Here is a 15081-nt window from a genome sequence, read left to right on the forward strand (position 1 = left end):
AAGGCATTAATTGCCTGGTAATAGCCAGTCCCTCATACACACAGGGGCAAAGTTATATAAATTGATACAGATTGCAGCCTTAATTTATTTTGCCACTGAATATCCACAGAGAAAAAGAAAGCTCAGGGGTAAAAATATATAGTCACTTTGAAGCACTTCAGAATCACTGTGTTCTTAAAATATTTCCAAATACCAATAAACATGACTAAGGTCATGGCTATATTCTGAGAAAATGTATGTTTGAAGAAAGAATTAGCTATGCTTAGGAGTATAGGCATTAATTTACTAAATGGGAAGAACTTTTCTTAGTGAAAGCCTACTCTGAGACCTGAATTGTTCAGTATTATTTCTTATATGGTCATATTTAGCTGTTTTGTTTTTTGAATTATCTGGACAACTGCCAAATTTCCACTCTGATTCACTGTGACAATACACTGCATAAGTCATATAAAATGACTTTTTTTTTTTTAAATTTACATTGCAATGTTTTAAATTTATTGGATAATGCTGTTAGTTTAATTATTTTAAAAATTAGTTGTCTCATGCTTCTCCTAAAGAAAGATGAAACAATAATACCACCTGGGGAGGTTTAATTTCATAGTCCACAACTGTACTTTCATCTTCAAATATGATGTGAAACATTTATAGTATGAAGTTAAGAACAAAAATTAAAAGTACTTCAATTTGACGACTACTATTAGCACTTCCTTTCTGCCAAGGTAACTCCCCATAGCTTTGAGGTCTGCTTTCCAATGTAAAAAGGACCTTTGTTTCTTTCTAATGTGTTGATATGGTTGCTTCCATTCAGCACTTCGTTTTATTATTTTTTAAGTGCCAAATAAATAAAACAAACAATGACAGTGTAGCAGTCCATGCTAAAAATTATTCCATGCTTGCAAAGAAAAAATTCCTATGAGAATTTTTTAAAAGCTGTCTTAAGAGCTCCTGGTACAAGTGACAGGAAACCACACTCCACACTCAGATGGATATCTTCACCTTCATTCTGTTATTGCTGTGGTCTCCTTTTAATCCCTTCAGCATCCTGCTGAAATCAAGTTTATAAACAGAAGTTTGAGAATGGATCAACACCAACACTGTCAAATATCTAAGTCAACAGTTTAAATCCTTTAGTCTACTTCCACTTTCTGAATCTGTAAATTCCTCTATATCCCTATATCTTACAAAAGTAGTTTCACAAATATGTTAGTTATGAGGCTTTCTCCAAACTGTGTGTCTTTAAAGAAAAGCAAATGATAGCATCAGAAATTATAAGCAATTAGAGCTACTTTTCCAGGCAAAGCAGAGATGAAAGGCAATTTCTTCCTATTAAGAAATAATTGATATGTGCTCTCAGACTTAGCTATGCATGTCCAAGTATATCTTATATAATGTAAATTTCCTTCTAATTTTTTCTCTCGTGAAAATATAACAAGGCAAAACATTTGACACACATCTATTTTAAGTGTCCCTTTTTTGCAATTTGTATGTTACCATTATTAAAGGATTGGGTCATATGAAATGAATTTGTATAATCTTATCTTTATATAACCATTTCATAGAGACTTATTAAAAAGAACTCATTTCTAAAAGATAAATACGGTTTTAGTTATATTCCCCAGTCTTAGAAATGGGCACAAAGGTTAATGTGAATACAAGATAAACTAAATTCAAAAGACTGTAATTATTTCACCAAAGCTAAAGTTGACATGTACATAACATAAAAATACGTTTTTAAATATGTAAAGAAGGAAAAGTTCAACATTTTTTTTAATAATCATCTATATGTCAATAAAAGTAACCTTATTTATTTGAACTTACTATAGAAGATTTTTACCTGGAAGCACTGTTAAGAGCTACTCAAAGTTTGTATGAAAATAACTGAACCATCTTTTGCTTGTTTTTTTTCACTAAGTCAAACTGTAACTCCTCCCCACTTAGCTTTTTAGTGAGGTTTCAGGATGTATGGATTTCTCTATTTCCCCCTTTTTTTCTTCAAAATTAAATCACCATTCAGTCCATTATTAGATTATTAATCCTAATTAACAGATCATGCCTGAAAACCCCAGCTTTTACAGAAATGTTTTTAACTAATATTGTTAACAGCTTGAATCCACAAAATCTTCTCAGCTACTCTCCCAAATCCAAACACAACTCCTGTCAGTAAACCATGAAAAAATGAGTTTGTGGGGGAAAATCTATGAGGTTACCATTGTGTTTATCCCCTTTGGTTGGCAGAATAAGGCAACATGAAATGCCAACTCATGATTTAAATAAACCACTGGCAACGAAGGGCCTGGCTGGCTGCAAGTCAGTTCTCCAAATCAGTTCTATTCATGTACCCTTGCTAAGCAGTGTCTTTGCGGTTTTCAGAATAAGATGACACAAGTGACAGATAGATTCAGAGATAATGAAATCAGCTAGTTTATGAAAGTGAGAGGTAAACCTTTCTGAAAAGAAAACAGGTATTTCATTGAGCTGCTATCTTGAAACATTTACTCGTGCTAAAGTAATTTAATTTAACTTACTAACTTCAAGACTAAAGGTGTCTGTATTTTCACGGCATAGATACAGTTAGAATTGCAGAATAGAGCTAGGATATTAAAAAGAAATTTTGGTGGAATTTAGTTTCATATAGCTCTTTCCCAGCAGTTCAATAAATTGCCATTAATCGATCTTAAAGTGAAGTTATTTTCAAAGAGAAGTTTTGATACTCCCTCTGCCCAGTTAAGGAGTTAAAAGCCAATTCCACGCAATTGGGAACAGTTTATCTCACTGGGGGCTTGGGGCCCAAATTCAGGGACATCTGTTTATTTTTCAGTCTCTTCTTGAGGAAGAGGACTCCAGAGGGAAGGAAAGAGAATTTTCTCAACCTGTAGCCCATTCCCAAGGCTCTGAATCAAAATCTAACTTCTTCAACCTTGTTAATGTGCTGGTGGTTTGAATGGCTGGGAGAGTGAAGGGGATCAAATTTAGCTGTGTTTTACTTTCCACTTCAGCGTAGAAACAAGAGGCAATCTCATGCGACTGAGAAGTACCACCCTCCCGTAAATGACAACTTTTCAGACATAGAGAAAGGACGAAACATTCTCCAATCTTTGGGACTTGTTTTAAAACTCTGGGATGTTTGTTTTTCTTCCTTCACTGTGGATTTAGGGGGAATAAAATGGTTTCCTTCCTAAATTCTAGATTGATGCTCACTGACCCAATTCCTTGTGTTCCTTCGAACTCCTGTGCAGTCCATACCCCCTCTTAGCTTCAGTGAGATTTTTTAAATTGTTTCAAGTAAGAGGAGATTGAGCAATGTGAATGTAAAGCAGCCTTAGGCAACTAGAATAATGTCTCTTCAATTTCTTCGTCTAAGATATGCAACATCGTTCTTCCTGTAATCGTTTTCGAAAATAACTTTCTGCTGGGCGTTGTTGGACTTGGAGAGGTTGTCATGATTTTCTCTGGAAATTGAAAAAAAAAAGTAAAGGTCTTCTAGTACTATAGCCATAGTAAAATTTAAAAATGTCAAAGTGACCGGGTACAGGGAATAGGAGGTAGCTACTGGAAGGTGAGCAAGGACAAGAGCATGGTTTCCATGCATTGGTTGGACATGCTAGTGGAGCTTGCCTCCCACCGCTTCCCACCCACCAACCCCCATTGCCCCTGCACAACACTGCCAAGCCCAGGCTGCTCGAAAAGGAGCGGGCTTCAGCCACCGACGTTCACGCCCAGAGATGCCCAAAGCGGAACCTCTGTGTCCAAGGAGGGACTGTGGGACTTGCGCGAAAGTGGGGGACGGGACCCTCCAGGGCCGCACCCACCCGCCGCGCGGCGTCCCTGGCGCGATGGTTGCGTTGACACCTGTACTCCTGCGGGCCTGGGTGGAGCCGACCCAGCAGAAAGGGTGCGCAGCAGCGGCCAGCGAGACTGGGACCTGAACTCCCCATCTCCCGCTCACAGAAGAGCGCACTGTGGTTCTTCGGATGAGGGTTTTCTCTCTTGCCCCAAAGAAAATGCTGATAGTCGGTTGTACCTATCTTCAGAAACGCCTAGGGAGGGCGCCTTGGGGTGGAGGTGGGATGGATGTTCTGCTTCACCCTTGCGCCTGGATAATCAGAAGATCTAGAAGACAGCGGAGTTCATCCGAGAGGCAGCTTGGCCCCTAAAAAGAGGCTTGCGTGGAAATGTACTAGAAGAGTGTCTTTATTTTAACTTTTCATTGATTACAAAACTTTACACAGATTACATTGTAGTTAATTAAGGAAATTGTCGAATCGCTCAAGATGGCTCACCAGTTACAAGCATATGAAGACACGGAGCCATTTCCCATCTATAAATTGGGCAAAACCAAAACTGCAACCCTAAAACAATTTGGCTTAAAATACTAACTTTTAAAACACAAATAGATCTTCAACGGTTCATTTATTCACAGTCTTATAGCCTGAGACTCTATAATGACTTTCTGTTGTATTTAAGCTGCGGAATAACCAGGGTTTGAAATCCATGCTGCCTCTTTCTTGAGTCTAGACTCTTAATGCTCCCAACCTGTTCCCTTGGTCCCCCAAGTCTGGCCCGCCTCTATTCCGGTAATGCCCCTTCTGCCACCTGACCCAGCCATGGAGATAGCCTTGTCTCAGTGCATTCCTAAACTTATAGAACTGAATACTCCACTGTTACACCCCCTTTCCAGAGGGCTTCGTGGGGGGTAGGCTTGAGAAGGATGGGTAGAGTCGCAGGAAGGAGGGCGAAGCCAGCAGACCTCTCAGGGAGGGCCGGAGAGAGAAAGAAGTGAAGGTTTTATAGTTGGAGTGCATATATTCCAGCTCTCCAAAATGAAACATACCATCGCAGCTGTATTACCGGCTGAATAGGCAGTAAAAGACCTCTCTATGTACGAGTCCTAGTATGCTTCTTCTTAGCGCCAACGAGTCCTTGTCCCCAAAGTTGCCAAAACTTTAAAGGACCTCGGCCAAGGAGACCCTAGCATGAAAAGCCAGACATCCGAGGCCGGATAAAGCCTCCTGGACTCCTCGAAAGCAGCTGACACCGGGAGCAGCCGGAGGCGGGCGCGATCTATGCGAAGCTAACGGGTTCGGGTGGAGAACATCAAAGAGAAAGGAGCAGGATCGAATTTTAGAGGGGCAGAAGGGCACGGCCCAAGAGAGCAGAATTGGGGTGTGGGACAGGCGGCGGGAAGACCAGGTTAGAGGGAGCGAAAGGAAGTGGATTAGAGGACAGCGGTTACGGGTTTCAGCCACTGCCATTTCCCCGCAGAGGGAGCTCCTCCGCGCCCTGGAGGGGTACCCGGACTCCCACATCCTGTCTGCCACGACCCGGATTCCCTAGGGGATTCCAAGGGACAGCACCGTCCTCTCTACATATCATCAGGAACCGAAAGCAGAGAATTTGCCCCACCTCGGCACTTCTGGAAGCACCCACTCAACCACAGTATGAGACAAGGGCTTTCCTAAGAGACCTTTCTCCAACTTTCTTTCTCTGCGTGTATGAGCCCGGATCCCTTCGTCCCCGCCTCCTTCTCTGTCTCTTTCTCTCTCTCTCCTATTTTGTCCTGGGAGATTCCTACTCGCGGTGCGAAGCCTCGGATCCGCTGGGAACCGCATAGTCTCCGGCACCCTTGGCCGCATGCTTGTCAGAGGGGGGCCCCGGGAAACACACTCGCTGCCCCTCCAACAAGCGTCCCTCGCTCCCCATTGGCCCCCCAGTCCCCGCCCCCCACCGCCCCCTCCCGCTCCGCAGCCCCTGAGTGGCGTCAGCACGCCCGCCGGGCGTGGGCTTTAAATGCCCACTAGCGGGAGCTCAGGCGCTTCTGCCCTGGAGCGCGGTCGGGAGTAAAATCGCAGGAGTGGGAGGGTAGCGAGCCAGCGGGATTGCGAGCCGCGGAGCGCGCTGGCCTCGCTCCGCCTGATGACTCCGGAGCGCGGGTCCAAGCGCCGCCCATGCAGCACCCCTGAGCTCCGGGGAAGGAGCGTTAATGAAAAAACACTTAACCGTCTCCGCTGCGGAGAGTCATGAGCTGTCTGGATGTTATGTACCAAGTCTATGGTCCTCCGCAGCCCTACTTCGCAGCCGCCTACACCCCCTACCACCAGGTACGTGTCTCCTCAGGGGACTTTGGGAAGGAGTGCGCGCCCCCCGCTTGCGGCGGCACGGCCGGTAAGCCAAGGTCTGCTGCGCCTCGGCGCGTCTTGGGCGTCCGACCAGGACGGGCGCAGCCGGGATGCGGGGATTGCCGGAGCCGCCCCCAGTTGGTAGTGCAATTAGCTAACCCCTTTAGCTCGCCTGTTTGCTCTCGGGAAGCAGCTAAGCCCTGCTAATGTGAGCCTAGGTCTTCCCTGGAATAATCAGAGGAAGATGACACGGGCTGGATTTTCTTCTTAGGGTCTGTCGGACTCCAGATTCTTCCAAGCCAGGTGCAGGTACCAGGAAATGCAGGCAAAGCTGACGCAGGGAAAACCAAACTTTGGTCCCAATGGTGAAAGTAACAACAAAACCAAAAGCAAAGGCCAGCCTCTTTCTGAGATGCAAGGGCCGGTGTTCTCATCCCTGCCAAGTTTATCTCAGGAATAATTTCTTCCGTTTCAATTCTCTGGCGACTAGGGCAATTAATTCCAGATCCAGCGAATTCGTTTCAAAGAGCACCGCGCACTTTTATAATTTTTCCTTTGCGAAGTTCTGGGAGCATTATCCGGAGTGCGATTGACCCGGCAGAGGTGAGCTCGATGGACAATACTTTTGCCTTTCTCCAGCCTGAGTAGGTGAATGGGGAAGCCCTGCTTCCAACAAACACTTTAAGAAGACCACTCAACCCGGGTTCTGCAAACTTCAAGTTCCATTTAATTCTGCCAATTTTCTCTTTTCTTCAGGCTGCGTCTGTTTGAACCATTTTCCTTCCATTTCCTCAGCTGAGGTAGCAGAAACTGAGGACAGCAGTGCAGGAAAAGAATGAAATCATACACCTGGGAGGCCGTAGGGGTCCCCTCCGGGTTGGAAAGTGAGAGCTTGGTCACCTGCTTTGGGGAAATTGAAATACACCCCAATGCCCCAGTGGATGCTTTTGCTAATTTTGTCTGCAAATTTAGAATATCTGTTCGGAAATTTCCCTATGAATTAATGATGGACCGGATAGGGTTCACTTTTTGTTTTCTTACCTCCTCTTCTCTTTTAAACTTCACAACTTGCAGTTGGTTTTGCCTCAGTGTTAACTTTAGGAATCACCAGAGTTCCTCATTGTAGGGAAGGTCGCATTTAGGAAGTGGTGATATTGCTAAATCTTACATCGTTTTGGCCCCAAATAATTCAAACCTTTTGGCTCCAGCTTCTGAAATGTACTTCTTCCCAGGGTGGGACTATGGCAAGCAAAGAGGAGAGAGGTGGATTGGTTTTCTGATTGGCCCTTTCTCCTTCCAGACCCTGAACCAATCTATTGCATGAAGATCTCTGTTCATTTTTGTATGACTCGGGCCGCCTCTTCAAGGACATCTGTGCCTGCAGAATGCTTTAACACTTCATTCAGTCCATTGCTCATTTCTAAGAAAATGTTCACAGAAGCTACACTTGCTTTTTAAAATCACTATCAGACATGCCGATTTACCCCACCTCACAGCCAGGATCTTAATTTTCTTCTGTCTGCTCCTTTTTGTCATTTCCTCAATGTGTGTGGAGATGATGGGGGTGGAAATACTAGTAATCCACTGGCCTTTCCTTATTAAAGAGAAGATCTGTTTAAAAACTGATGTGGGGTAATCAAACAAATATCAACTTGCATTTATCAAAATGATCCGTATTTCCCCAGTCATGTTACCCCAGATTTTTACCCCACACAATTCATTACTAAATGTAATTATTTCAAACTTTCTGTGGCATTTCTTCCTTTACATTCCTGGTTGCTTTCCTTCACACATTCCTAGTTGCAGGGAGTGGATTTGGCAGGAGTAGGGGGTTGCCCCCTCATTTCATCAGGAGGATGTTTATCCTGTATCCTGTGCTTCTGCCTTGGATTCTCAGGCAGGGAACAGTCAGGCTCTAACTGGACTTGGGTGCCCTTTACCCTTGGAGTCTGATTTTAAAAATACGTCTGCCCTGAGCCCAGCTATGAGGTCAAACTCAGCTCCAAACCTAGCTGCTTAGGCGTCTCCTGAGACCTTCACCCAGACGTTTTAGGGGAAATTTTCCAGGAGTCAGAGGGACCAAGGACAGCAATCTTCCTTTAAGGAAGCCCGCCCTTGCTTGGGTACAGGTTGGGAGGCCTGTGTTGCCCCACTACTGCTAGTTTTATGCTAACAGCACAAGGCTTAGGCCTGTATGCCAGTTTCCCCGTAAATACCTTAGGGATTAAGATGAGGGAATCAGTCTGAACCGAATTTGCTTTTGAAATTGATATCTCTATTCTTTCTCTCTCTGAACAGAAACTAGCCTATTACTCCAAAATGCAGGAAGCCCAGGAGTGCAATGCCAGCCCCAGCAGCAGTGGCAGCGGCAGCTCCTCATTTTCCAGCCAAACCCCAGCCAGTATAAAAGAGGAAGAAGGCAGCCCAGAGAAAGAGCGCCCACCAGAGGCAGAGTACATCAACTCTCGCTGCGTACTCTTCACTTATTTCCAGGGGGACATCAGCTCCGTGGTGGATGAACATTTCAGCAGGGCCCTGAGCCAACCCAGCAGCTACTCTCCCAGCTGTACCAGCAGCAAAGCACCAAGGAGCTCTGGGCCCTGGCGAGGTGAGTATAGGGCCCTGCTGGGAAGGACCCATAGAGGGTCCTCTCAGCCTGGGGTTCACCTACAGGAGCCTAAAAACATGCAGCTGAAAAGAATATTAGGTGTCAGAGAAGGTGTGCAGAGGGGCATTTGGAAAGGGTAAGGAAAACGCAGGGGTAAAGGGCATGGGTATAAGAAAAAACTTCTTGGAAAAAACACTATCCTTGGAATTGGAAGACCTAGGTTTGTGTGTTGGTGCCACCACTTCCTAGCAATATAATCTTGGGTAAGTCTCTTAACCTCTTTGAGGTCACTCTATTTACTGCTCTCTTAAAGTAGAATAACACTTACCCTCCTAACTATCCCCAGAGAAGGCTGTAAGACTCCAACAAGAAAATGGATGCAAATATGCTGTCAAAAATGTGAGGTTTCCAGCACCCTCCCAAACCAGTGAGTGAAGGAACTTCATCGCCAAGGACTTAAAGAGCTCTTTCCCAATTTGCAAACATTTTCCCAGAGGAAACAGTTCTAGAGCTCCATGCAAGCAAAACCTGCTTGAGAATGTCTCCTAAAACCTACCTTTGCCTTTCACCAGGCTCCAATTACTTGAGAAATCTTGAAGCAGAAGCGTCTCAATAGCAAGTAAAATAACAAAGAAACAAAAATTTAGATACAGCCAAAACACCTCTAAGAGTTTTCCCAAAACACATCCCCTTTTTATTTTTCTACCTTCCCCCACAAGGCACTGCTTTTTTCTACCCTAGGACAATTATTTGTTGGACAACTCAACTAAATCTCCCTTCTATTCTGAAATCTCAACTTCCCTTTATTACCAACAAGACAAAGGTGGGGGAACCGTTAAGTAAACTTGGCTCACTAAGCTGTATTTGATGTGTACCAAGCTGAGAAAGGAGGACTTTGTTGTAAAAATGAAAACAAATTTTCATTTGTCTTTGGGAGGGAAATTACAACCTTCCCCCGCTTTTTTTCCCTTAAGAGACGCTGGCAGTTTGGATAAGCCTTGCCCTTAGACAAGATCCAAAAAACATTCATTTTAAATACAGAACATTCTTTTTATTCTCTGCCTAAATATGTTTAACAGGAAGACTCTTCACCACTTAGAATGCATTTTCAAATCATTTAAAATTCTCTAGTTTATCGTGCAGATGCCTTCCACAGAGGAGGTGTTCCATAAAGGCTCCATGAATTAAATATCTGTCTTTCTCTCCCTTCTTGCTAATGGCAGCAAATTTAATCTAAACGCTGTTCTCTTAAAATGCTGTCACGGGCTAGGAACCAACAGTGACACTGACAATAGTAATAATAACTATTATTATCCCTGGCGTCCTCGCTTTGATACAAAAAGTTAATGAAAACTTAGGATAAAAGACCTGTCTATTCGTGTCCTTCTGTGCAAATAATAGAGCTGCCCTTTAATGCGACTAGTTTACTCTTTTGCTTGAGTTCTTGGAGAAAAATATTTGAGAGAAGCTTTCTAGAAAGAAAACTAATAATAGCAAGACTTCAAAATATGTCGATGGACTTTCAGTCTGTCAGAGACGTTAGGTGGGGGGACCCATTTTCTGGAGCAAGAAGGCTGAAACGCGAGAGGGGGTAGTGCGATCACTAGGCGGCCGACCAGGAGAGTGGGAAGAGGTATCTTTAGCTTGAGGAGAGGTTAAGGCTAGGAAAGGGAGACCCTGTCTGCGCTGAGTCGCGGGAAGCTCCTTGAGCTTCAAGGACTTGAGTCGGGGAGGGAGCCTCTCCGCTCTTACTACTCTCCCCGCCACTTGGTTTCCGCACTGAGGACAGGGCTGCGACATGGGAGGAAGCAGGCCTCCTCCTCAGGGGGTTCCCAGAAGCCCCCATTTTGCAGTTCCCCCACCTCGCTTTCACAGGTTGCAGCCCCCTTAGAAAAACGCCGCTGCAGAGGCGGGGGCTGCCCATCCGCCCCCGCCCATGGCTAGCCAGCCCTGTGCCCGCCCGGGGCCTTCGTCTCTCAGGCGGGGCTGCAGGTCGGCGCTGAGTCCAGCCGCAGTGACACGCACCTCTCTTCCTCTCCTCCACTCCGCCTCCCCGGCCTACAGACTGCTCCTTCCCGATGAGCCAGCGCAGCTTCCCCGCCTCCTTCTGGAACAGCGCGTACCAGGCGCCGGTGCCCCCGCCGCTGGGCAGCCCTCTGGCCACCGCGCACTCGGAGCTGCCCTTCGCCGCCGCCGACCCCTACTCGCCCGCCGCGCTGCATGGCCACCTGCACCAGGGCGCCACCGAGCCCTGGCACCACGCGCACCCGCACCACGCGCATCCGCATCACCCCTACGCCCTGGGCGGCGCCCTTGGCGCCCAGGCCGCCCCCTACCCGCGCCCCGCCGCCGTGCACGAAGTCTATGCGCCGCACTTCGACCCGCGCTACGGGCCGCTGCTGATGCCAGCCGCCTCGGGGCGCCCGGCCCGCCTTGCACCCGCCCCGGCGCCCGCGCCCGGCAGTCCTCCCTGCGAGCTCTCCGGCAAGGGCGAGCCGGCGGGCGCCGCGTGGGCCGGGCCCGGGGGACCCTTCGCGAGCCCCTCGGGGGACGTGGCCCAGGGTCTGGGCCTCAGCGTGGACTCAGGTAAGCAGAGGAAGAAGTTTGGTCTCCGCGGAGCCCCTCGGCCCCGTACCCGACTCTAGGCTGTGCCTAGACCCAGTTAATCCTCCTTGGAGACCTTGAATTCTGTGGCCCAAGCATCTGCATGCCACGGTCGTGTTTCCACTGATAGATGGCCCTGTGCCATGCGTGTAGGCGGGATGAGAAAGTAGGACCCTACCCTAACCTGGCTGGTAAATGTTACAGAGGACTTTTAAAATAATAATAATAATAATAATAATAATAATAATAATAATAATAGTAATAAAATTTAGTGGAAAAGTTCTAGCTCTGCGCTGTTCAATACTGTAGCCGCTAGCCACATGCGGCTACTGAGCACTTGGCACGTAGTGAGGCCGAATGAAGATGTGCTGTCAGTGTATAATACACACTGGATTTCCAAACCTTTGTGCAGAAAAAGAATGTAAGCTTCATCTCGTTAATACTTTTATATTGATTACATGTTGAAATATTTTCAACACATTGCATATCGATTATAAAAATTAATTTTCATTTGTTTCTTTTTACTTTTTTTCCAATTGTGGCTACCAGAATATTTCGAATTATGCTTATGGCTCCCATTGTATTTCTGTTGGACAGCGCTGATCTAGAGTAGCTGCTGAGAGGACAATTTAAAATCTTCTGTGGCTTGGGGGATCTTGTCACCTAGTGACAGTTGTAAGGAAAGAAAAATGTGATCCTGGTAGCAAGTTAGTTGCCAAATAAAATAGATCTCTTAAAAATGTAAATCTTGAAGAATATTTTAAAATGACAATCCTAAGTCTTTGGCTTAAAGTATTTGAAACGTACAGTCTAATAAGGGTTTGCTTTTTTGCCTTCTTTTCTTATTTTTAGGGCAAATGAAAGAAATAGTTATATAATAAGTGCAATCACTGGCTTTATAGTCTGCCCACTGCCCCTTTCCTCAAGTGATTTGACTTTTCTGTTTGCTTTGCTTTTACTTTCAGTCACCGCCCCCCTCCCCACCCCGCCCCCAACTTTAGGTGAAGTCTGTGACTTTCACAATAAAACAGTGGTGTTTTGTCCTTCTTTCCTTAAATATCTTGTGCCTTCCCTCCCCCATTCCTTCTTTCTCCCTCCCTTTCTCTTCCTCCTCCTCTTCTTCTTCTTTTTTTCTCCTCCTCCTCCTGCTCCTTCTCCTTCTTCTTCTGTCTCTCTCTCTCTCTCTCTCTCTCTTTCCCTCCCTCTCCACCTCCTCTCTCTTTTATCTTCTCTCTATTTTCAGGTTTGCAGCCTCAGGACAAAAGCAAGGATGTGTACTGGTTTTAGACCGCCCACCTTCTTCCCTGTAGGTCTCTGCATAGTGCAATTGATGGCACTCAGAGCTGAAATGGAGTGGGTTTGTAACAGCTTCTGATCTTGGTTTGCAGCTCGTCGTTATTCCCTCTGTGGTGCATCCCTCCTGAGCTGATCTGCTGACCCAGGGTTTCCCCTTCCCCTTCCCTTCTGACCAGCCTTGGAGGCTCGGCATCTGTGCCTCTCACTCCGTGGATGAGGACATGGGGAAAGGCAGAGACTTCAGACTTCTCAGTGTATTGGGAAAACCAAAAACCACAACTACAGAAATTCATCTAAAAATAAGTCCTGCTGCTGAAAGAGCAAATCCAAAGACTGAGTTATGTTTAATGACTTTTGGCCGAATCACTGGAAATATCTGTGGTGAGATTGCTGAGTCAGGTGATATGATATCATAAGCTTTCTTGGAACGGGGGAAAGAAAATGAAACTTTTTGGTGTGAATATTTTTTATGCTGATGTGAATTATTTTATTAGGTAGTGTGATTATAGCACTACTACTGTCAGATTTTAAATTGTATGTGTACTTGCATCTAAGACTGTGGTAGAGAAGTAAAGAGAAGTCAATTCCTTCTTCCTCACCTCTCAGCCTCCAGATCCCTTCCTGCCCATCCCTTCCCTACAATGCCCACTCCAGACGCAAAGATACACTTTTTTCCTTTGGACTGTGAACATGGAAGCCTCAGCCTGAATGTGAGTGGCAAGTGGCTTATCTGGAGCCACCTGCCCAAGTCTTACTAAAATGCAGCTGTTGTTAGACAACTGTTTAAAACTCCAGAAATACATCACCCAAGGTGGCACTTCTCAGTATTTGGCAGAACAATTGCAATTGCACTGGATATATTATATATATATGTATGCATATATATCATATTTTTTACAAGGAACATTTTACAATGAAAGAAGAAACCCTTCTCTGCCTTCTCTCCCACGAATTCTGTCCCTGTATCCTCTGGATATAAAAAGCAAGGAGAGATCCCAACTGTCTCCATGGAGAAGAACTAGGAATCACCACAAGGGGAAGAAATGTACACGAAGTCTCCATTACCTCGAATTTTTTTCTCAGTCTGTCTGGTTGTGATCTGGTCACTTTAGTGTTGGGACAGGGGAAAGGGTCTGTGCATGGGCAAAGCTGAAGGTGATAAGGAAGAAGAGACGAACATTAAAGATGTCTATTTACTATGAGTTCACTGTGTTGTTTCATAAAAAGAAAATAAATAACTTAGTTTTTTTCTAGTAGAATAAAATAACACAATAGTATGATTTGATGTCAGTAATATTACATAGATAGATGACAGATAGATGATAGATAGATAGATAGATAGATGATAGATAGATAGAGATAAATAGATAAATAGATCTTTCTGTGTTTCCACCATGTTTGCTGTGCTATGAATCTCTTAGCTGTTTCCATCTCACATCAACCTTGGAGAATGAGAAGTTAGGTACCCCTGTCTGTTTTACAGATGAGAAAATTGTGGCCCACAGAGGCCAAGGGCTTTCCTGTTAGCATTCAAAAGTTAGAAGCAAAGGTGGTACAAAAAGCACTACCTGGTACAGATTTATTATTTTCCAGAAAAGAATTATTGTTACATGTTTAATTCTAGACTCAAGACAGTAGAGTCATTAGTTAAAAGTGTTTTTGAAATATTGGCTATTTTATATTTTAATAAGCTAGGCTAAGAAACCAAATCTCTCACTAGGCAAAAAAGATTTTTAAGAAAGAAACTGGTAGTTTTTCCCCTTGTTTCCTCTTGATACCAAAGTTATTTCTGTTGTTTCACAAAAGTGCCCAGTAGAGAGATTTTGTGTGCTGCTCAGATTGCCCTTGTACCTTGTTAACGCATAAAAATATTAGTTCAAATCTTGATCTTCATTATAACATGAGAGGCAAATATAATTTATCTTGGATAAGTCTCAAGAATTGGAGGCAGTTAAGGGATCTAACTCACAGCATGAGCTTGGCAGAGTTCCCCATGCCCTCTTTCTGTCATTTGGCTACCTGTGAAGTACATATGATCATTCCAGGAATGTGGTTTGCACTCTGATGGAAGGTACTCTATGATTATGCGCATCACATGTGATAACAATAATCATAATCTGACTAATGTTAATTGTTTATCATGTACTGGGCACTGATCTCTATAGATTAACTCATTTAAACCTTACAGCAATTCTGTATGCTATTTATTATGATGTTCTCCTTCTTACCTGTTAGAAAACTCAGGCACATAGAGGAGAAATTATTTGCCCAGTCATGAAGCTCGTCTGTGGCAGAGTCAGGCTGCAAACCCAGGTAGCCCCCGTGCAGGGTTGCACTGTTTTTCGCTGCGTGACTGCTTGTCCAGTTCTGATTTGTCTCTTTGCTCTTCAACGTTGGGCTTATTTTCTCCACAGTAGATGCACAAAGAAAGGAAAAAAGTCAGAGAAGCACAGATTG

The 15081-nt window shown here is 44.8% G+C and overlaps 1 protein-coding gene across 2 annotated transcripts; it reads left to right on the plus strand.

Annotated features, from left to right (window-relative positions):
- Positions 1-5811: 5811 nt before the first annotated feature.
- On the plus strand, positions 5812-13826 carry VGLL2 (vestigial like family member 2). Of its 2 annotated transcripts, XM_003255617.3 has the most exons (4): positions 5812-6098; positions 8415-8724; positions 10789-11310; positions 12717-13826. In XM_003255617.3, the coding sequence occupies exons 1-4, from the start codon at positions 6018-6020 to the stop codon at positions 12755-12757; spliced, it is 954 nt and encodes a 317-aa protein (XP_003255665.1). In that variant the 5' UTR covers positions 5812-6017; the 3' UTR covers positions 12758-13826. The 2 variants fall into 2 exon arrangements, with proteins under 2 accessions (XP_003255665.1, XP_004087684.1); XM_004087636.2 differs by lacking the exon at positions 10789-11310.
- The last annotated feature ends 1255 nt before the right edge of the window (positions 13827-15081 follow it).

Source organism: Nomascus leucogenys, chromosome 3 (assembly GCF_006542625.1).
Source record: "Nomascus leucogenys isolate Asia chromosome 3, Asia_NLE_v1, whole genome shotgun sequence".
In the NCBI taxonomy this organism is placed as follows: domain Eukaryota; kingdom Metazoa; phylum Chordata; class Mammalia; order Primates; family Hylobatidae; genus Nomascus; species Nomascus leucogenys.

Excerpts from the sequence above, each read along its gene's own strand:
- VGLL2 (XM_003255617.3), top strand. The coding sequence starts at position 6,018 with ATGAGCTGTCTGGATGTTATGTACCAAGTCTATGGTCCTCCGCAGCCC. Across the intron at positions 6,099-8,414 it reads CCTACACCCCCTACCACCAG|AAACTAGCCTATTACTCCAA; the intron begins GTACGTGTCTCC and ends CTCTCTGAACAG. Across the intron at positions 8,725-10,788 it reads GAGCTCTGGGCCCTGGCGAG|ACTGCTCCTTCCCGATGAGC; the intron begins GTGAGTATAGGG and ends CCCGGCCTACAG.